Source organism: Oenanthe melanoleuca, chromosome 12, assembly GCF_029582105.1.
Source record: "Oenanthe melanoleuca isolate GR-GAL-2019-014 chromosome 12, OMel1.0, whole genome shotgun sequence".
Classification (NCBI taxonomy): Eukaryota; Metazoa; Chordata; class Aves; order Passeriformes; family Muscicapidae; genus Oenanthe; species Oenanthe melanoleuca.
The window spans coordinates 17,473,013-17,494,399 of NC_079346.1; the positions used below are offsets into that span (position 1 = coordinate 17,473,013).

At 43.6% G+C, this 21,387-nt stretch overlaps 1 protein-coding gene across 2 annotated transcripts in view; it reads left to right on the plus strand.

The window, feature by feature from the left end:
* The window catches only part of SLC6A1 (solute carrier family 6 member 1), a 64,507-nt gene that overhangs the window by 34,227 nt on the left and 8,893 nt on the right, over positions 1–21,387 (plus strand). For both annotated transcript variants that reach the window (XM_056501536.1, XM_056501537.1), the window contains exons 2-11: positions 6,411–6,800; positions 9,736–9,867; positions 11,119–11,219; positions 12,595–12,704; positions 12,822–12,954; positions 14,187–14,321; positions 14,440–14,543; positions 14,888–15,012; positions 17,660–17,772; positions 20,700–20,831. In XM_056501536.1, the coding sequence (XP_056357511.1) occupies positions 6,566–6,800; positions 9,736–9,867; positions 11,119–11,219; positions 12,595–12,704; positions 12,822–12,954; positions 14,187–14,321; positions 14,440–14,543; positions 14,888–15,012; positions 17,660–17,772; positions 20,700–20,831 (1,320 nt within the window). In that variant the 5' untranslated portion in view covers positions 6,411–6,565. The remainder of the gene's footprint in view (positions 1–6,410; positions 6,801–9,735; positions 9,868–11,118; positions 11,220–12,594; positions 12,705–12,821; positions 12,955–14,186; positions 14,322–14,439; positions 14,544–14,887; positions 15,013–17,659; positions 17,773–20,699; positions 20,832–21,387) is intronic.

The following is a 21,387-nucleotide window of genomic DNA, read 5'->3' on the forward strand; positions in this document are numbered from 1 at the left end:
GATGACAGCAATATTGCTGTTCACTTCCATGAACTCAGCTCCTCCCATCCAGTTTTGGTCCAGGAGAGGGGAGAATGCCTTTGTGCAGTGGCCCTGCCTTTGTTGCAGTTTCCCTGGCAGTGCCCATGCCCTTGGCTGCTATGTGAGCTTGGCTCTCCCAGGCCATTCTTCCCCAGGAGCAGCCCTGGTAACTGAAGTCAAGGAGGCTCCTTGGTGCCCTGAGGAATGTGGTGGGAAGCTGCTGTGCCCTTCCTAGCACACTCAGGGTGGCTGTGAAGGGATGGGGGAGCAGAGACAGAGCTGCTTGATGGATTTCTGCATCTCCTTCCCACCAAGCCAGCGCTGGAGAGAGAGTGCTGTACCTGCTCTGCTGCCTGACTGCTGCAATTGCTATTTCCTCCTGCCCAGGCCAGCCCACAGAGCTTACATAAGTGTCTTTCTGTCCCATTCCATGTCAGAGCAATTTGAAATTTAAATCCCAGTGCTGTGGGATAGTGCCTAATCTGATTAGAGAGCGTGCACCCAGGATCTTTGCTGCTGCACTGCCAGTTCTTCCAGGGTTTTGTAAGTCACAAAGCACTGCAGTTTATGGAAAGTGTGGATTGGAGGTTAGGCTCCACTTCTGTTCTTGTAATCTGTTATCATTATTTCTTAGGCTTGGGAAAAGTTACTTTTCATAGTTTGGAAAAACACCTCCTTTCCAAACTGTGGAATTGAAGTATTTGTTCGTTGTATGACCATAACTGCACAAATGCCCAATGCCAGTAAAACCTGCACTAGTGGCACCAGCACAGAACCAAACTGGTCAATCCCCACCTCCATCCTCTCCAGAGGAGCCTCTGGGTTTGCTGCTGGATAGGTTTGGGATAGCTGTGGTGTGTGCACTGGTTGTGTTGTGTCATAAAGTGCAGCAGATGATTGTTTGAACCATTGTTTTCAAAGTCTTTTGATATAAAAAGCCCCAAGCTGCCTGCCAGCCACCCCTCACCCTTGACACAAACGTGCTGGGCTGTCTTGGGAAGTCTCAGCCTTACAGAGGAGCTGACACAGGTCTGGCCTCATTCCTCCAGGAGGCTCCTTGCTTTATTCCTGAATATTCCCTAACTAACCCTCTGCTCTGTCCTTGTCCCAGAGTCCTGCACTGGGCTGAGTTTCTCTCTGCATTCAGCAGCATTTAGTCCCACCAGAGCTCTGCAGGGCCTGGGAGGGCTGGAGCAGCAGGACAGGCTCCGTGGCCAGCACTCACTGCAGAGCCTGTTTGGAGACCTGAGGGGCTGAATGCCTGCTCCTCCCAACCCCTGCTCCTCCCAACCCCTGCTCCTCCCAACCCCTGCTCCTCTCAATCCCTGCTCCTCCCAATTCCTGCCCTTCTCAATCCGTGTTTCTCTCAATCCCTGTTCCTCTACCCCTGTTCCTCCATCCCTGCTCCTCTCAATCCCTGTTCTTCTATCCCTGTTCCTCTCTGTCACATCCTGAGGTGTCTCCTTAGACCTGAGATCACCTCTGGAGGACATGCAGGTGGTTTGGAACCCAGCTCTTTCCAACGCCCATCAATGAGAGACTGCAGGAGGCTGTTCTTAGAGGTTTTCATGGTTGTTTATTGTTCCTTATCTCAGGAATGCTTTGCCCAGTGAACAGCAGTCTGCTCGCCAGACGTCCATGGCAGAATCCGCCTGGCAGAGGCAGGACTGATCTTTTATAGTCTAAATTACCTACTAGGTATTTACAAATGACCCCCAATACAATACAATCTTGTTACATGGTGCAGCTCTGTTCTCATCCAATCTAAGAGTGCCAGCGTGTCACCCAGCATGGATGACACGGAGGAGAAGGAGGAAGAGGTATCCACACCCTCAATTCTCCATGTTGGCCACGTGTCCCTTATCACAAACATTCTAGAAATCTGCTAATTCTACATTCTAACAGTCTAATTTACACTCTATTTATTTTTGTGGCTTGCATTTCTTCTCTCAATGTTGGTAAATTGTTCCAAGGAGCTAAATCCAGCCCCTGAGACACCTGGGTCTCATTCCAGGGTCTTTGGGGACCCCGCCAGGGGGGTCTTAAACCTTCCAGGGAAGCCAGAGGAATACTCTGGACTCCCACACTCTCAATCCCTGTTCCCTCCAATCCCTGTTTCTCTCAATTCCTGTTCCTCTATCCCTGTTTCTCTCAATCCTTGTTCCTCCCAATCCCTGTTCCTTTCAATCCCTGTTCCCTCCAATCCCTGTTCTTCTCAATTCCTGTTCCTCTATCCCTGTTCCTCTCAATCCCTGTTCCTCTCAATCCCTCTTCCTCAATCCCTGTTCCTCAATCCCTGTTCCTCTCAATCCCTGTTTCTCTCAATCCCTGTTTCTCTCAATCCCTGTTCCTCTATCCCTGTTCCTCTGTCCCTGTTCCTCTGTCCCTGCTCCTCTGTCCCTGCTCCTCTCAATCCCTGTTCCTCTATCCCTGTTCCTCTCAATCTCTGTTCCTCTATCCCTGTTCCTCCCAGTCCTTGTTCCTCCTGGTTTGAGTGCTCAATTCTGACTCAGGCTACCAGAGATATATATGTAGATCTCTCCATGCTGGGCTGTTTTTTTGTTTGGGGTTTTTTTTTTTTGTTTGGGGTTTTTTCCCACTCATCCTCAACACATTCAGCCTCTCCCAACACTTGGAAACTGCTGGTGACAAAGCCCAACCCAAACACGAATTGCAACAACAACAATAACAAATCTAACCTGGTTCAGGATTAGAAATCCCAGGACATCCTGGTGGGTTTTTTCATCCAGGTGTGTTGGCTGAAAGGAGCCACGTTCAGTTCTGGTGGGGATGTAGAGATGGATTTTCCCTCTCTGAGTCCCATCCTGAAGAGGAACAGAGAGGAAGGGAGGTTACAAACACCAGCCTTGTTCTCTCCTCACCCCAGCCACACCTACAGCTGATTCTCTACAGCTTCCAACCAAAACCTTTATTTTTAATAGTGGGATGTGCCTTAATAATCATGCAGCGACCAGAAATGAGAATTCAAAGGAAAACACAGCCTTTACATATTTTTAAAATGTTTCTTTTACTATAATTTTCAACTAGAAGTGAATGGCTAATAAATCTGTAAATAAAATTATTGTTGATCCCTGTGCCCAGTGTTACCAACACGAGGTGCAGCCTCTTCACCCTGGCCAGTGTTTCAGCCTCTGGTTTGAGCACTGGGCTGACATGGGCCAAAAGGAGTTATCAAGAGAAAACAGACAATAAATTGATTGTGGATGGGTCACAGGAGACATGAAAAGCATTATTTCAGTGTGTTTTTTCCAATTGAAGCAGAGCTGTGGAAGTTTGTGGCAGCCACAAGCACTTCAGGGTTTAAAATGCCCCAGGTAATTTCTCATAATCCATATTTGCTTCCTTGATTATTCTTTTATTTGGATTTTGAAAGTGTACCAAGCAACAGCAGTGGTGTTTTAAAAGGTCCACAAATGGCTGGAAACAGAAATGAGGAGTGATCATTGCAGGCTGTCATCTTACTGTGCTTGTAATTTAAGCTTCATTAAACATTTATCTTACATTATCAGCTAATTATAACCACATGTAAAACTTGACATCACCACCCAGGATTAGGTCCCGTTGCTTGATCTGGTTTATTGTTTAATTCCTTTGGGAGCATTTTAGGGGAAGGTGTTCCAGATAAGAGAACTTTCTAAATTCACTATGAATCCACTGTTAATGGTGGCAACTGCTATTTCTTGATTTACTTCTTTAAATCATTTCTGTAGGTTCATAAGAGATCTATAGGGACAAAATATAATCAGTGGGTCTCAGAGATGGTTTTGGTTAATAGAGAACATTCTAAATTTAGTATTAATCCACTAATAAAGGTGGCAGATTCTATTTCTTGGCTGCTATTTCTTGAGTTCTTTTTTGTGTAGACTCATGAGAGATCTCTAGGGAAAAAGGATAATAAATGGTCTTGGAGATTGTTTTGGATTAATACTGAACTTTCTAAATTCACAGTAATCCATTAGTAAAGGTGGCAAGTGCTATTACTAGAATTTTTTTTAATTCTTTCTGTAGACTTGTAAGTGATCCATAGGGACAAAATGTAATCAGTGAGCCTTGGAGATTGTTTTGGATTAATGGTGAACTTTTAAAATTTACTGTTAACCCACTATTAACAGTGGCAAATGCTACTTCTTAATTTTTTTTTAATTCCTTCTGTAGACCCATAAGAAATTATTGGGACAAAATATAAGAAGTGGGTCTTGGAGATTGTTTTGGATTAATAGTGAATATTCTAAATTCAGTATTAATCCACTATAAAAGGTGGTAACTGCTATTTCTTCCTTTTCTCTGTAGACTCAAAGGAGATCTATAGGAAAAAATATAATAAATGGGTCTTGGAGATTGTTTTGGTTCACAGTGAACACTCTAAATCCACTATTAATGGTGGCAACTGCTATTCCTTGACTTACTTTTTTAATTCTTTCTGTAGACTCATTGGAGATCTACAGGAAAAATTATAATCAGCAGGTCTTGGAGATTGTTTTGGATTAATGTGGAATGTTCTAAACACACTATTAATCTCCTATTAAGGGTGGCAACTGCTATTTCTTGGTTTGTTTGGTTGGTTTTTTTTAATTCTTTCTGTAGACACATAAGAGATTTATAGGGACAAAACATAATAAGGGGATCTTGGAGATTGTTTTGTATTAATAATGAACTCTCTAAATCCACTATTAACAACTGCTATTCCTTGTTTTGGTTAGTTTTTTTTAAATTCTTTCTGTAGACTCTTAAGAGGTCTATAGGGATAAAATATAATCAGTGGATCTCAGATTGTATTGGCTAATAGAGAACATTCTAAATTCAGTATTAATCCACTCTTAAAGGTAGTAACTGCTATTTCTTGGGGTTTTTTTATTCCTTCTGTAGACACATAAGAGATTTATAGGGACAAAATATAATAAGTGGGTCTCAGATATTGCTTTGGTTTAATCATGAACATTCTAAATTCAGTATTAACCCACTATTAAATATGGCAACTGCTATTCCTTGGGGGATTTTTCAAATTTTTTTTTTTTCCCTGTAGACCCATAGGAGATCTATAGGGACAAAATATGATCAGTAGATCTTGGAGATTGTTTTAGATTCATAGTGAACTTTTAAAATTTACTGTTAACCCACTATTAAATATGGCAAGTGCTATTTCTTGATTTTTTTTTTAATTTATTTTTCTGTGGACTCATGAGAGATCTATAGGAAAAAAAAATATAATAAATGAGTCTTGGAGATTGTTTGGTATTAATAGTGAAATCCCTAAAACAACTATTAAAGGTGGCAACTGCTGTTCCTTGGGGGTTTTTTTAATTCTTTTTTTTTTAAGTGATCTATGGGAGCAAAATACAGTAAGTGGGTCTCAAAGATTGTTTTGGATTACTCATGAACATTCTAAACTCAGCATTAATCCACTATTAAAGGTGGCAACTGCTATTCCTTGATATTTTAGAAATCTTTTTCTGTAGTTTCATAGGAGATCTATGGGGAAAATGATTGGATATTAGAGCTTGTTTTGTAGGGATTCTCTCCTGCTCCTGTTGTCCAGAACAAACCCCTAGGGCAGAGCCCAGCCCTACCACGAGGCCTTGGGCTGCTGTGAGTGTCTTGATGCCTGTGAGAGGCTCCCTGGAACAGAGTTAAAGGAATAAAACAGGGATTTATTAAAAGTCTTTCAAGGGATGCACCTTGGGGAGTGCAAGAGCCTGGCTGTGGTATGTGGACACTGCTGAAGGCCTAGGCACATTTCAGCCAGGCCTTTTTCTCAGGTTCTGAGTCTTTTTCTCAGTTCCAGCCAGGATTTTTCCCAGGCTAGAGACTTTTTCTCTACTGTAAACACAAGAGAAAGAATCATAACAGAGATAAACACCTGCTAGATCCATGGGAAAGCCAGGGACAAGAGGTGTCTCTTTCTCTGTCCAACGAACTGTCTGTATTCTGTTTTTCACGAAGTACCTTATTTAAAGCCATGGCTTCCTTCAATAAATTGCTTTTTCTTGCTCTTTCTTGCTCTTTCTTGCACCAAGCAAGAGAGTGCTTGTTGCTGTTTTTTCTCACCTCTCCGTAACCTTGGCTACACCCAAGATGGACCCAAGATGGACTCTGGGTCATGGGTTTTTGCACTTTTCTAAGTTTTGGTCCATTCCCATCTTGGGGTTCATTGGCCAGTTCCAGCTCTAGGTTCTGCCAGATTTCTCTGCTGTTTGCACTTTTTGGGGTTGAAGCTGCAGCGGTGTTTTTGGTTCTGGGGCTGGAAACTGATAAAATCCTGATGAGAACTCGCTAACACTTTAGATGAAGCTCAGATTTCTGCACTAACGCAGCACAAAGAGTGGAAAACACACCCTGAGGCCCAGAGTGAGGTGTCCCGTGTCGCGCAGGTGGCCGCGGCTGAGGCTGCGCGTCCCGGCTCCCCCGGCCGTCGCTCCCCGCCGCGGGTGGATCGCCACGAGCCGCAAAGCTGCTGTCCACGTGGACCGGTGCTGAAATCTCCCGCCCCGCCGCCGCCAGAGCCTCGCCTGCCAAGCCCAGAGACATGGCCACCAACGGCACCAAGGTGGCGGACGGACAGATCTCCACCGAGGTGGACGCCTCCATCACCAACGACAAGCCCAAAACCTTGGTAGTAAAAGTGCAGAAGAAGAAGACGGACCTTCCCGACCGAGACACCTGGAAAGGGAAATTTGACTTTCTTATGTCCTGTGTAGGTTATGCCATTGGCTTAGGGAATGTGTGGAGATTTCCCTACCTGTGTGGCAAGAACGGTGGAGGTACGTTGGCCATGTTTTTGTATTAGGAGTCACCATCCAGATACCAACTCATCAAAAACTGCTTTTAATAGATTTTTCATTAATATCATTGGTTTTGATTGGGGATTGGAGTCACCATCCAATTACCAACTCATCAAAACCTGGTTTCAATAAATTTTTCATTCATATTGTTGGTTTTGATTGGGGATTGGAGTCACCATCCAATTACCAACATATTGTTGGTTGTGACTGGGGATTGGAGTCACCATTCAATTCCAACTCATCAAAACCTGGTTTCAAAAGGTTTTTCATTCATATTGTTGGTCGTGATTGGGGATTGGAGTCACCATTCAATTCCAACTCATCAAAACCTGGTTTCAAAAGGTTTTTCATACATATTGTTTGTTTTGATTGGGGATTGGAGTCACCATTCAATTACCAACTCATCAAAACCTGGTTTTAATAAATTTTTCATTCATATTGTTGGTTTTGATTGGGGATTGGAGTCACCATCCAATTACCAACTCATCAAAACCTGGTTTCAATAAATTTTTCATTCATATCGTTGGTTTTGATTGGGGATTGGAGTCACCATCCAATTACCAACATATCATTGATTGTGATTGGGGATTGGAGTCACCATTCAATTCCAACTCATCAAAACCTGGTTTTAATAAATTTTTCATTAATATCATTGGTTTTGATTGGGGATTGGAGTCACCATCCAATTACCAACTCATCAAAACCTGGTTTCAATAAATTTTTCATTCATATCGTTGGTTTTGATTGGGGATTGGAGTCACCATCCAATTACCAACTCATCAAAACCTGGTTTCAATAAATTTTTCATTCATATCGTTGGTTTTGATTGGGGATTGGAGTCACCATCCAATTACCAACATATCATTGATTGTGATTGGGGATTGGAGTCACCATTCAATTCCAACTCATCAAAACCTGGTTTTAATAAATTTTTCATTAATATCATTGGTTTTGATTGGGAATTGGACTCACCATTCAATTCTAACTCATCAAAAACCTGGTTTTAGTAAATTTTTCATTCATATTGTTGGTTATGATTGGGGATTGGACTCACCATTCAATTCTAACTCATCAAAACCTAGTTTTAATAGATTTTTCATTCATATCATTGGTTGTGATTGGGAATTGGAGTCACCATCCAACTACCAACTCATCAAAACTTGGTTTTAATAAATTTTTCATTCATATTGTTAGTTTTGATTGGGGATTGGAGTCACCATTCAATTACCAACTCATCAAAACCTGGTTTTAATAAATTTTTCATTCATATTGTTGGTTTTGATTGGGGATTGGAGTCACCATTCAATTCTAACTCATCAAAACCTGGTTTTAATAGATTTTCCATACATATTATTGATTGTGATTGGGGATTGGAGTCATCATTCAATTACCAACTCATCAAAACCTGGTTTTAATAAATTTTTCATTCATATCGTTGGTTGTGATTGAGGATTGGAGTCACCATCCAATTCCAGCTCATCAAAACCTGGTTTTAATAGATTTTTCATACATATAGTTAGTTTTCGTTGGAGACTTTTTGTTGGTTTTTTTGGAGAGTTGCAGGATTTTTTTTAGGATTTTTGGGGTTTTTTTGGCTTTTGTTTTTGTTGTGTTTTTTTTTGTTGCTGTTGGCTGATTGGTTTGGCTTGGCTTGGTTTATTAGGGTGTAGCTTTTTGGCTTTTTTGTTTGTTTGTTTTCTGTGGTGTTTTTTGGTGGCCTTTTGTGGTTTTTTTTATTTTGGGTCTTTTGGGTTTTGTTGTTGTTTTGGTTTGGGGTTTTGGTTTGGGGTTTTGGTTTTCATTCGTTTGCTGTGGAGTCTTTGGGAGTTTTTATTATTTTTTGCTTTGTTTGGGATTTTTTGGGTTTTGTTGTTTTGGTTTGGTTTTATGTTTTTTTGTTTGTTTGCTGTGTGGAGTTTGGGAGTTTTTGGGAGGGGTTGTTTTGTTTTGGTGGTTTTGGTTTTTTTTTTGGTTGGTTGGTTTGGTTTTTGGTTTTTTGGTTGCTTGCTGTGGTGTTTTGGAGGTTTGGAGGTTTTTTGTTTGGTTAGTTTTGGTTTTTCAGGGTTTTGTTTGGTTTTGGGTTTTTATTTGTTGGGGTTTTGTTTGGTTTTGGGTTTTTATTTTTTAGGTTTTTGTTTGGTTTTGGGGGAAGGGTTTTGCTTGGTTTTTTTGAGTTTTGTTGTTTTTATTGTTGTTTTGGCTTGTTTGGGTTTATTTTTTTTTTTGCTTGTTTTTTTGGTTTTGTTTTGGTTTTGTTTTTGGTTTTTTTTTGTTTGTTTTTTGGTTTTTTTGGGTTTTTTGGTCTGGTTTTTTTTTTTTTTTTTTGTTTTTTGTTTTTTTTTTGGTTTTTTTTTTTTTTGGGAGGGTTTATTGCTTTCCACTTTTCTGGGAGGTTCAGAGCCATTTTGGAATGTGGAGCTCTGCTTTGAGCTCTGCCCTGAAGTTCATTCTAACTCCTAGCTGCCAGTTGCACTTAAAAGACCATAAAGTATCAGAACAGAACTAAAGCACGTTGCCCTCCACCCAACCCTGCAGCTCCCCCTCTTTTGGGCTGAGTTTTGAGAGGATTTCAGGGGTTTGTAGCTGACTCTGAGCTCCCCACAAAAGGCTGGAAAGCAGCCAGGGCTGGTTAAAGCCTCTGTGCTCTCCCTGAGAGGTGAAGGCAACAAAGCCCACAGGCTTTTGGATTTCAGCTTTTTACTTCAACAGAAAACATTTAAATCATGAGGAGTTATGTTTTTCCCTTTGTTTTCACCTCTTGAGGTGCTGGTTCAGAAGTGCATGTGTGATTTCCACTAACATCCAAGAGGAAAAAAACCCAGTGGGTTTCTTTTCACATACAACAGGGATGGAAACTGGAAATTCAGTTGTGTTTTTCCCCACCCTAACTGACTCTTCTGGAATTTCTTTTTAGGTGCATTCCTGATTCCCTATTTCCTTACTTTAATTTTTGCTGGAGTGCCACTGTTCCTTTTGGAGTGTTCCCTTGGCCAGTACACATCTATAGGAGGCCTTGGAGTGTGGAAGCTTGCTCCAATGTTCAAAGGTACAGTATGGATTCCAAAAATTTCTCATTTGTTTCCAAACTTCAGAAGTTTCACAAAGTGCCAGGCCAAGGATGTTTCGTGGTGCCTTTCATTTATATTTAAACCATTATTTTTCTAGAGAAAACACTGAGTTTCTGAGGTGTAACTGATGATTTTGAAACATGCTGAGCTATATTTTTTGTTCTCCATTAAAAATAGTAAGATTTAGGTGTTAGTAACACAACAAACTTATTTTTGGACTTCAAAAACTCTTGGGGTTTTTTGTAGAAATGCATAAAGACTGTTAAAAATAGCCTATCCAACAGTAGTTATCTGAGCAGGTTTGGCACAGTTCACTGCAATTTGGTAAATTTTGGTTAATTTTTTTGAGCTCACAGAGATTGATATCACCTTTTTTTTTAACTGAAATTCAAAAGCCAGACACTTTTGGCAGTTCTGTCCTCAGGACAAACCCACCCCACATTTTGACTTTGAGTTTGAGGTTTGATTGCCAGACCCCCCCCCAGGGTTTTTAATTCTGCACAAACCTCTCAAACGATGCTTTTCTCCCTCCTAATCCCAAATCCTCCGACACTTCCGAGCTCCTGAGCCGAGTTCTGGCCCAGCAGAGCTGCACGTGGTGTCACAAATTACCTCACACAGTAGGACTGGCAATTAGCACAGGGTGAGCTGAGAGTTTGTTGAGATTGAATTCTGCTCTGGGAGGTTTCTCGTTGGGAGAACGCAGAGAGATGAAATTGTTTCTCACAGAGAAATGATTTTGCTCCAGTTGCTGCTGCTGGGAGGGGTTGGTGCAACCTTGCTTTGCATTACCCTGATCCTTGTCCTGAAGAGTTTGGAGCAGCCCTGGAGTGTCCATGTGGAGCAGGGACATCCTCATGGTGGAACCCTGGAATTTCTCTAGTCAGAGGGATTGTGAGCGCTCTGCTCCGTGCCCTGAGTGCTTGGAACACATTCTCACTGTGTGCATCTGCCACCAGCTCCTGTGGGGCTGCTGGCACAGAGAAGGAGCTGATTTGGCTCTTTTTCCTGGCAGTAAAACATGCCAGGGAGCTCTGAGCAGCAGGTGGGACTGCACACAGGGTGAATTCAAGGCTGGCTGAGCCATCACCCCAATAATGACCCCTGTGCAATGGCACTTCTGCAATTCCCACTTTTCAGCACTTCCCAAGTGGGGCCTGCCCCATGTGAAGTGTTTGCCCTGAACTGCAGCTCTTCTCTTGGTTTATTTCTCTTTGTTTTCCTTGCAGGTGTGGGGCTGGCTGCTGCAGTCCTGTCCTTTTGGCTAAATATTTACTACATTGTGATTATTTCGTGGGCCATATACTACCTGTATAATTCCTTTACCACTGTAAGTGTGTGCCAGAGGGGATGGGGAATTGTTTCCTGGATGTAAAGCCAAGTAAAATACAGATACATCACTAATCTGCTTCAGTGTAGATGTGTGAGATTAACAGAGAAATCTGTGGGATAATCCATTCTTACTAAAAAAAAAACCCCTATTTTGTAAAAATCTCTTTTAATTTTTTTTTTTCTCTCCACAAGAAATTTAGAAAGAACACTGAGCTTACAGGCCAGTCACTCCCTCAAGGAAAATTCTAGTGTACAACTAATTATTTTATTTCCCCAGTATCAGCCACACAAAGATGAGTTCTTTGGGAAATAGTACCATTGCCATGTGGTTTAATGATGGAGGGGTTTATTAAAGAAACCCCCATGGAATGGAAGGTCTGTGATTTGATTAGCTCTGAACTTCCATTCATTGCTGTTATTTTTGCTTTGTTTTCTTTCCTGTTTACTTTATTTTTAGCTGCCTTTTTCCCCCCTCAAGGGTGATTCATCAGCTGAGTAAGTCTTGTCTGATTTGTGGGGTTTGGCCATCTGAGGAAGCATTCTTACATAAGTTGTATGTAATTAATGCATCATTGTTCAATTGTCTCTTCTATAAATTTTGCTCATGCTTGCTTGTTCTTGGCTTTAAAGAATTTTGCCTTGATCAAATTTGCATTAATTACTGTCTGGGAGTGACATGACCGTTTCTGCTTTGTTGTCCTCAGAATTGTTATTGATGTGAAAGGTCAGGCAGAGTCTGGAAGAGTTCCTTGTGGCCCATCTTCAATGAATATTGACTTCTAATTCCCTTGAAGCCTCTTATCCCTGTGTATAAAGCACACAGTGCCCTGACACAACAGTTCTGTGAGAGGATTTTGCAACAATTGCCATCAGAAGTGTCTATAAATTAATGTAAATATAAATTAAGCTCATTCTAATGGGCACCATGAGAAACAGGTTCTGCTCCTCAGAACTCCTGAAAGATGGGATGGACATATGCAGAACATGCACGCAGCAAATAGAAATTTTACCTTTTTCTAGTTATCCCCTGACCTGAGGGGAAAAATAAAATCTCTGATCAATAACCATGCCAATTTTATTATCTCTTGTGCAACAAGAGGCAAGGACCTCCAGGAGGTCCTTTCTGCTGCTTCAAGATACTCTGATGGTGAGTGTATTGAATCCAGAGAGTTTGGGCTGCTAGGTTCAAGAAAAGAAGGAATATTTCCACACCTGCCTCCCACAACTGATAGGAATTTAAATAACTTTCACCCCGGGGAGATCCATGTCTGCAGGTGCTTTAGTTCTGCACTCAGCTGTCAGTTCTAGCAAAGGAAGAGACACTTGAGGTAACTCTTGGTTAACAAGAGGGTGTTGGCTCTCTTCCCCACCAGACCCTTCCCTGGAAGCACTGTGAGAACCCCTGGAACACCGAGCGCTGCTTCTCCAACTACACCTTAGCCAACACCACCAACATGACCAGCGCCGTGGTGGAGTTCTGGGAGTAAGCCCACCATTCCCCTCCCTTCCTCCCATCATGTCCCAGCCCCTCTTGTCCCCTCCCTGCTCACCCTCTGGATTCCTGCCAAAATGCCCAGAATGTCCCGTTGGCCCCTTCCAGGCGCAACATGCACCAAATGACGGACGGCCTGGAAAAGCCGGGGCAGATCCGGTGGCCCCTGGCCATCACCCTGGCCATCGCCTGGATCCTGGTGTACTTCTGTATCTGGAAGGGGGTAGGCTGGACTGGCAAGGTGAGATCAAAAAGCACTGTAAGCACCTTTCAATTAAAAATTAAATTGTGCTCAAATATTCTGAAAATTCTTGAGGTAAGAGGCGCTGTTTGGCTATCAGAGCTCTGTCAGGTATTTAATTTGGGTTTTCTTGGACTGGTACACCCCATGTTTTAGAGAGTTGGCTCCTCTCTAGCTAGGTCAGACCACAGCCATAGATGCTTCACTTACAGGCCTCTTGGCTTGGCCAGGTATAAAATCAGCTAAAAATATTCCTGCTTGTTCCTGGGTTGAATATTCCAGCTGCTTTGGATAGCAATAGAGTGAGGGACAAGTGGTTTGGTTTCAGCAGAAATTGTGCGTTTATTGCACAGCTCTTGCTGAACTTGGGTATGTAAGGAAGTGCTGGGAAGAGCTGCTCCCACCTTCCCTCATGTGAGTGAGGAACATTTGAGGTCTTTTCACGAGATTTCACACTCTGCTTCTTGGGGTCTGACTGCCTGTGAGCAGAAATTAGGATTTGCCAGTCAATTAAAGGAAATTACATTATTGAGAGACCTTTCTGAAGGAAGGAGCAGCAACATCTGGCATTGGCTCATGCCTTTCCCTGTCAGGAGGAATCCCAGGGAAATGAAAAGCCACAGCAATGGGGTTTGGTGTCAGCTGAAGGGTTGGGTCAGAAGAGCTCAGGTCTGGGATTTCTGCACACTGAAGGAATGGATCATCAGCTTTTGACAAGAGGTTATAGCTGTGACCCACCTCAGACTGTGTTGAGCAGGGCTTAGCTGAGCTCAGAGCAAACCATTTTCTTTCTCCTGTCTCCAAAGTACAAAGAGGGCAAAAAGAGGGCTGAGTCTGACTTCAGAAAGGTTTTTTTATAAAACCTCTGAAAAGGCAAGAAAGTAGGAGCCTGTAATATACAGGAGGAGAGTGGGGAAAAGAAACTGCCAGATGTTTTACGAGCAGGGTCCTGGTGCCATGATCCTTGTGCTTTGGGGATTTCCTTGTGTTAAATACCCAAAAAAAAAAAAAGTGAAAATATCCTAGTCCACTCTGTTCTCTGTGCAGAAAAATAGGCAACAGCCTCCTGCTTTTAGACCTGGAGTTTAGGGAATTTTGCTGTAGGCACTTCCCAAGCTTTTTCATCGAAAAATGCCTCAATTTTACCAGTTGCTGCTAGAGTATTTTAAGGGTACAAATATTTTTGATCATTCTTCCTTGCACACTTACACTGTCTTGTTTCTTCACATCAGGTGGTATATTTCTCTGCTACTTATCCCTATGTTATGCTGCTTATCTTGTTCTTCCGTGGTGTAACACTGCCTGGAGCAAAGGAAGGCATTTTATTCTACATAACTCCCAACTTCAGTAAGCTTTCAGACTCTGAGGTAAATATTCCTCCCTGGCAAACAAAAGTTTCACTCCTCACTGTTCCCCTTTCAGACATATGACCTGCTCCTCAAGTGCAGGAACAGATTTTTTTAAAAAATTGTTTCCTGCAATCAGGTTTGGCTGGATGCTGCCACACAGATTTTCTTCTCCTACGGTTTGGGTCTTGGTTCACTGATTGCCCTTGGGAGTTACAACCCTTTCCACAATAATGTTTACAGGTAAGCAGATGACTGCACATATTGCAGTGGCACTTGCCTGTCTCAGCTGGAGCTGAGCTCTGTCTCTGTGCACAGATAATTGAAATAAAGTTTAGTATTGAGTGTTAACTGTTCTATCTGGCTGGGGTCAGATGTGTAACTGCATTTACACCAATGGGAGAGAATTTCCCCAGCATGAACTGCAGCCCAAACTGTGAAAATCCTAAATTGTGAAATCCTAAATCATTAAATCTTTCCACAGGCCCAAAAAAAAAAAAAAAAAAAAAAAAAAAAAAATTAAAATAAAATAAAAAAAATTAACCTTTTCTTTCCCAGCTGCTTAAAGCCCCTTCCCTTTGTTTCAGGGACTCCATCATAGTGTGCTGCATAAACTCATGCACGAGCATGTTTGCTGGCTTTGTCATCTTCTCCATTGTGGGATTCATGGCCAATGTCACAAAAAGGCCAATTGCAGATGTTGCAGCATCAGGTACCTGATCTCTTTTCCTCTAAGCTGTGCATCAGTTATTTTTTTGCTTGTAGGTTGTTTGTGCAGCTGCTCAAAATCCCTCCTCACAGCTCCTCAGCTCCCTGTCCCTCCAGTCTCCCAGAAGGAAAAGTCTTGTCCCAGCCCACTGCAGGCAGAGCAGGAGGAATGCTGTCATTATGGGGTGGTTTTTAAGCTAATATTTTCCATTTTGGTTGTGTTTTAACTCCTTTTCCCATTTCTTGAGGTTAAACCCTTCGGGGCAGATCCATTTCTCACCTTATTCTCACCTACACCTATTTCACATGACTCTGTTCCATTTTATTCAGGGCAGGGAGATGTCCATGGGAGGATTCTGTTATTCCTTGCAGTTTCTTGTCTGTCTTCCAGCTGAAAAAGCTTAAAGCAGCAGAGCAGATGGCTGCCCCAACCCAGCTGGTGCACCAGATACTCACTTAGCAGTTCTGGCCACAGGGAGGGATCTCATAGCTCAAAGCTTGGTTGGAACTCACTGGTGGACAAAATCTGGATGATTGTGTTAGCAAACACAACCCACTGAAATATCTCCTCAGTCAGAAATGGAGAGAATTTAAGCCCTAAAAATAATCTTCAATAAATTACACATACAAAGGGATTAGGTGCAAAATGATGATGGCAGGCACTGTTATTAAAAGCTGCTCTGGAAGGGCAGTGGTGTGTGAAATAAGCTTTTTGGATTTATGTCTTTGATACAGATAGACTTGCATAAAGGCTGCACCTGCAAACACGACAATACTTTTACATCATATTAAGTGCATCTGATAACAGACCTCTGAGACATGCCCATGACCACTAATTGCAAAGGATATTTGAAAATTTGACCTTTTAATTAAGGCTTCTATTTCTCCTAGCCAGCTGGGAGGCTGGTGCCAGATTTTACCACCATGAGGGGTTGTTTTGCCATCTTTTATACAGCCTTATAAAGCAAATAATATTATTAAAAGCTGTAGCTGCATTTCTGTGGAATGCAAAGCAGAGTAAAATTAACGTTTTTGTCTGAAGTTTATCTTGCTTTTGGCACTGCTATTTGGAATGCTTTCTGAGCTGCTTTCCAATCATATCTGCTCTTGTTAGCAATTAATTTCTTCAAAATCCTCATTAGGCTCTGACAATGCAGGTGTTGATGCCACCCTTGCTCCACTGGTCTGGGGGCTGTGACCAAGCACTTGTCACTGACAGACTTTAAATGGAAACTGAAAAATCAGAGACACTCCTTAGGTGAAGCACATGAGCTTTATTTCTGTGTCTATTAAATTTGCTAGTTTTCACTCTGACCCTGACATCCAGCTATGCCATGAGGACAAAAAAACTCCTTTAAAAGAACTTATATTCTCCTTCCAACTTTCTGCCCCCCATCAGCAGTTAGTAAGAAGAAAATGAAAAAGTTTGGCTTTCCACAACTACAGAGTTTATTGAAACATGTGTGTTTTGAGGGAGTGAATGGAATGGGACAACAAATGGGAATACTGGAAGTGCTGGAAAGTGTCTTCTCCATTTCTAAGCTGTCTCTGTTTCTCTTCTGAATGGTGCAAAGCAGGAGACTGCAGCTGTCAAAACCTGCTGGGGGGGAGAGAGAGCTGAGCAGTGCCTGAAGATGTAACCCTAGCCCAGGATAACATTCCTGCCTTGGCTGTGTGTCCTGGTTTGGAGGACAGGTGTCTGCCAGTAAAGGCAGCAGCTTCTCTTTGAAATGGAGAATGTAAACCCCCTCCCTACAAATTATTATAATTTTGAAATGAAGGGGCTCTCAGGCAAAGAGATGGGAATTAGGAATAACAGTTCTTTACTAGGAACATTAAAATAGAAATGCAGTATTACACAGAACAATCCCAGCCCTGCCAGAGTCAGAATCCAAGCTGACACCGTCAGTCAGTCAGGGTGTTGGCACAGTCCCATTCAATGGTGGCTGCATCCTCCTGCAGGGGCAGATGTGGTTCAGCTGGAGCAGTGCTCCTGGAGAAGGTGCAGTTTCCTCTGAAGCTCCAGGGATGATGTGGAAAGGTCTGGTTTTCCTCTGGAATCCAGTGGAAAGAAGGTCCCTTGGTGTCCCAAATCTCAGTTTTTATCTGGGTAGGAAAGGCTTGGCTGCTCCCCTGGCTGGAGCATCTCCCAGTGGGATGATGGAATTTTATCAGCCATGCCCTGGGACTGAATGGGCCAGCAGCAGATGATATCTCCTGGAGGGAGGGTGGGCTGTGGGACAGATAAAGATGATTGCCCAGCTGGTTTAAAGCTGGCCCATGAGCAGATAATGTGTGCCAGGAGATCAGGGTCACTGCCCCAGCTGGGTTAACAGATGGGGACAGAATTCACATTGCTGGTACATCCTGTACTGCAACACAAGACTCTGAGCAAGGGGTGTCTCAGGAGCAGCTCCTGAACTGCCCTCAGTGTTCTGGTTGGTTGGCTGTGGGGGCCTTGGGGGTGGTTTGTTTTTTATTTTGGCTGGTTCATTTTGAAGCCAGGTGCTTGCGGCGCCCTCGTGGTCAGCGAGCACGGAGAGCTGAAATCCCTGCTCAGGGTCTGTGTCCAGAGCCAGCACAGCTCAGCAGCAGCAGAGTGCCAGCCCCAGCCCTGCCCACTGATGCTCTGTCTCCTCTTTGTCCCCCAGGCCCTGGACTGGCATTCCTGGCTTACCCAGAGGCAGTGACACAGTTGCCCATCTCCCCTTTGTGGGCAATTCTCTTCTTCTCCATGCTGCTCATGCTCGGCATCGACAGTCAGGTAAAACCGGGGTGAAAACAAATAAAAATACACATTTTTCTGCCACAGGGGCTCTTCCTGTGCTCTCCACTGCCAGCTGGAAGCAGGGCAGGATGGTCCCTGGAATAATCAGACAAAGAATAGGAAGCACTGAGGAAATGCTGAGTAAAAAACTGGTGCTTAAACACTTTTGCTCTTTTGTGAACTGTTGGAAGCACATGAAAAACGGGCAGAAAATTTATTCTGCAGGCATAAAGGAGCTTGCCTTTGAAATATCCCCTGTGAAATCACAATGTTAAAAATACCTGTGCAATGTTCAGCTGTATAGGAAACACTGGGATATGTTTTACAAGATTTAGATGCCACAGGTATTTCTGAAAGGAGCTCCAGAACTCACCACTGGAGCAAAATGGCACAGCACAGGTTTCATTTTAATATCTGGAGTCAATTCAGTGGGAAATGGGATCATTACTGGGGATGTTCTGTGTTTTGATGTGTTCTGCAGTCACTTCCCAAGGGAAGGGATCACAAAGGTATTGGTTCAGGCTTTACCTAAGCTCTGGGTGATTTCTGACAACTGGAAATGAATGAGGAGGCTCAAGCCTGGGGTTTTGCAAATCCAAGATATTCTCTGTCTAGATCAAACTATTACATGATTAAGACATGGAATCATTAGAAATGTTGATTGTGACATAAATAAAAAAGCACACAGCACCAGGGAAAACCCTTTAGAAATAAATATGTCCAACAAAACCTTTTGTTAATCAGTGCTGATTCTAATAGAGGGAACCCCACTGGCAGCACTGAGGAGAGCACCCTGCTAATTTTACAGGGAGTACTTGCTCGGGGCTGGTGAACTGGGGTGATTTTTATCACACCAATCCTAGGCAGATGTGTTAATTCACCTGCAATCAGCTGCAGCTGGCAAACCAGCACCTCCCAGTTCCTAGCACAGCCCTCCCAGCACGTAAAGAAATCTGGGATTTACTGCCTTAGCACTGTACCAGTCTTGCAGGAGAGAAAATCCATCATTTTCTATGAATCCAAGCTGACTTCAGCATGTGAACACAAAAAGACCAAGAGGGCATTTTATCCTGGCAGATGAAAGGAAGTTGAAAATTTACACTTTCTATTTCTTTGTTTTTCAGTGAGCTTCAGGCTCGACATTAAAACCCATTGCTCAGTCTGGGGGGAAACTGCTGTGAAATTAATTGGGTCAAAAATATTCTTGAAAGCACTTGTCTCCAGGCAACTAACAGCTGAGGAAGGTGGTCTAATATTATTAAAAAGAATATATATCTACAGGCTGTCATGCTTTCTGCATTTTCTGTCTGTCACTGAAACATTTCATACACTGTAATTTACAGGAGCTGTAACCATTGGGTGAATTCTACTTGCTCTGCTGAAAATTAATAAAACTTTACTTAGCTTCTGGTTTTCACTATTTCAGCCAGCATAATGATAACATTTATCTCAATATATACACACAGAAGGATTCTGGAGTGTGGCCATGATTTCCATTTGGAGGACACGGCCTCAGCAAAAATATTTTCTGGGCATACAAATAATAGAATATTTGATTTATTACATATGAGAACCATATGAGAATATTTAATCTTCTGCATGAAGCACCAATCTGGTCAGACTTTCTCTGTGTGTTGGCTTTCTTGTAAGTAAGTAAATCACATAAAAAATAATTTTATTTTGCAGGATTGAGGGATCAAAGCCCTCAGCTGTAGGTTTATCATATTTATTACAAAAAAAAAAAAAGAGCAGTTCCTGTTCATGGAGTGAAAGCAACAGCTCATAGCTTAGAATTTTGAGTGTTCCTCGAGCTGGAAATCTTTCTGCACAGATCTCTTTAGACAGAAACAAGGATATTCAGGAGCAGAGCTTCCACTGCAGTCAAGTGAATTTTCACTTCTTGTTGGATGGCTGCAGCCTCAGGCCAGCCAAGGGTCCGAGTGGAAACTGCTCCCCCAAAGCCCAAGCTGCCCTGGCAGGGCTGTGCATGGTGTGTGTGCCCTTCCCTTGCAGTTCTGCACTGTGCAGGGTCCATCACTGCCCTGGCAGGGCTGTCACTGTGTGTGTGCCCTTCCCTTGCAGTTCTGCCCTGTGCAGGGTTCAGCAGTGCCCTGGCAGTTCTGTCACTGTGTGTCTGTGCCCTTCCCTTGCAGTTCTGCCCTGTGCAGGGTCCATCACTGCCCTGGCAGTTCTGTCACTGTGTGTGTGCCCTTCCCTTGCAGTTCTGCCCTGTGCAGGGTTCAGCAGTGCCCTGGCAGGGCTGTGCTGTGTCTGTGCCCTTCCCTTGCAGTTCTGCCCTGTGCAGGGTCCAGCAGTGCCCTGGCAGGGCTGTCAGTGTGTGTCTGTGCCCTTCCCTTGCAGTTCTGCACTGTGCAGGGTCCATCACTGCCCTGGCAGGGCTGTCAGTGTGTGTGTGTGCCCTTCCCTTGCAGTTCTGCACTGTGCAGGGTCCATCACTGCCCTGGCAGTTCTGTCACTGTGTGTGTGCCCTTCCCTTGCAGTTCTGCCCTGTGCAGGGTCCAGCAGTGCCCTGGCAGGGCTGTGCAGTGTATCTGTGCCCTTCCCTTGCAGTTCTGCACTGTGGAAGGGTTCATCACTGCCCTGGCAGTTCTGTCACTGTGTCTGTGCCCTTCCCTTGCAGTTCTGCACTGTGGAAGGGTTCAGCAGTGCCCTGGCAGTTCTGTCACTGTGTCTGTGCCCTTCCCTTGCAGTTCTGCACTGTGGAAGGGTTCATCACTGCCCTGGCAGGGCTGTGCACTGTGTCTGTGCCCTTCCCTTGCAGTTCTGCACTGTGGAAGGGTTCATCACTGCCCTGGCAGGGCTGTCACTGTGTGTGTGCCCTTCCCTTGCAGTTCTGCACTGTGGAAGGGTTCAGCAGTGCCCTGGCAGTTCTGTCACTGTGTGTCTGTGCCCTTCCCTTGCAGTTCTGCACTGTGGAAGGGTTCATCACTGCCCTGGTGGACGAGTTCCCCAAGCTGCTGCGGAACCGCCGCGAGCTCTTCATTGCCGTGGTGTGCATCGTGTCCTATGTCATAGGGCTGTCCAACATCACTCAGGTACGGGGCTGGGGTGCCTGGGGACCCTGGGGGACCTGGCTCTGCCACCAGCAGCAGCATTCTTCCTCACCAGTCCCACCAGGAAACACTGGACTGGCAGGGATTGACGCTACCCAGGATTTTGGCAGTTTCAGTGCAGAGCGCCCTGTGGTCCCTGTGATGCTTTAGGAGTTTAGCTTTGATACTTCCATTTATATTTGTATTAGGGTTGTTTATTTTATATTAAAATTTGAGGTTTTATATATTTAGCTTTTGTATTTTTCATATATTGTACTCCTGCAGTTCTTTAGTGTGTAACTCTGAGCTCCACACCCAGTGCCAGCTGCTGCTTTCCCATTCTGCTCAGACACAACAATTCCTCTCCAGCCTGGCAATCAAGGACACCTCACTGCCCCAGAGCCCAGAGATGGGAACAAAAGTGAATTGGGGGAGCAAACTTGGGGTGAATGTCTTCATTACCTGGAGCTGGAAGTGGGAGATTAACCCCAATATGCAAATGGACCAAACTTACCAAAGTATAAAAACCCCATGATCCATCATCCATTCTGGGTGCAGC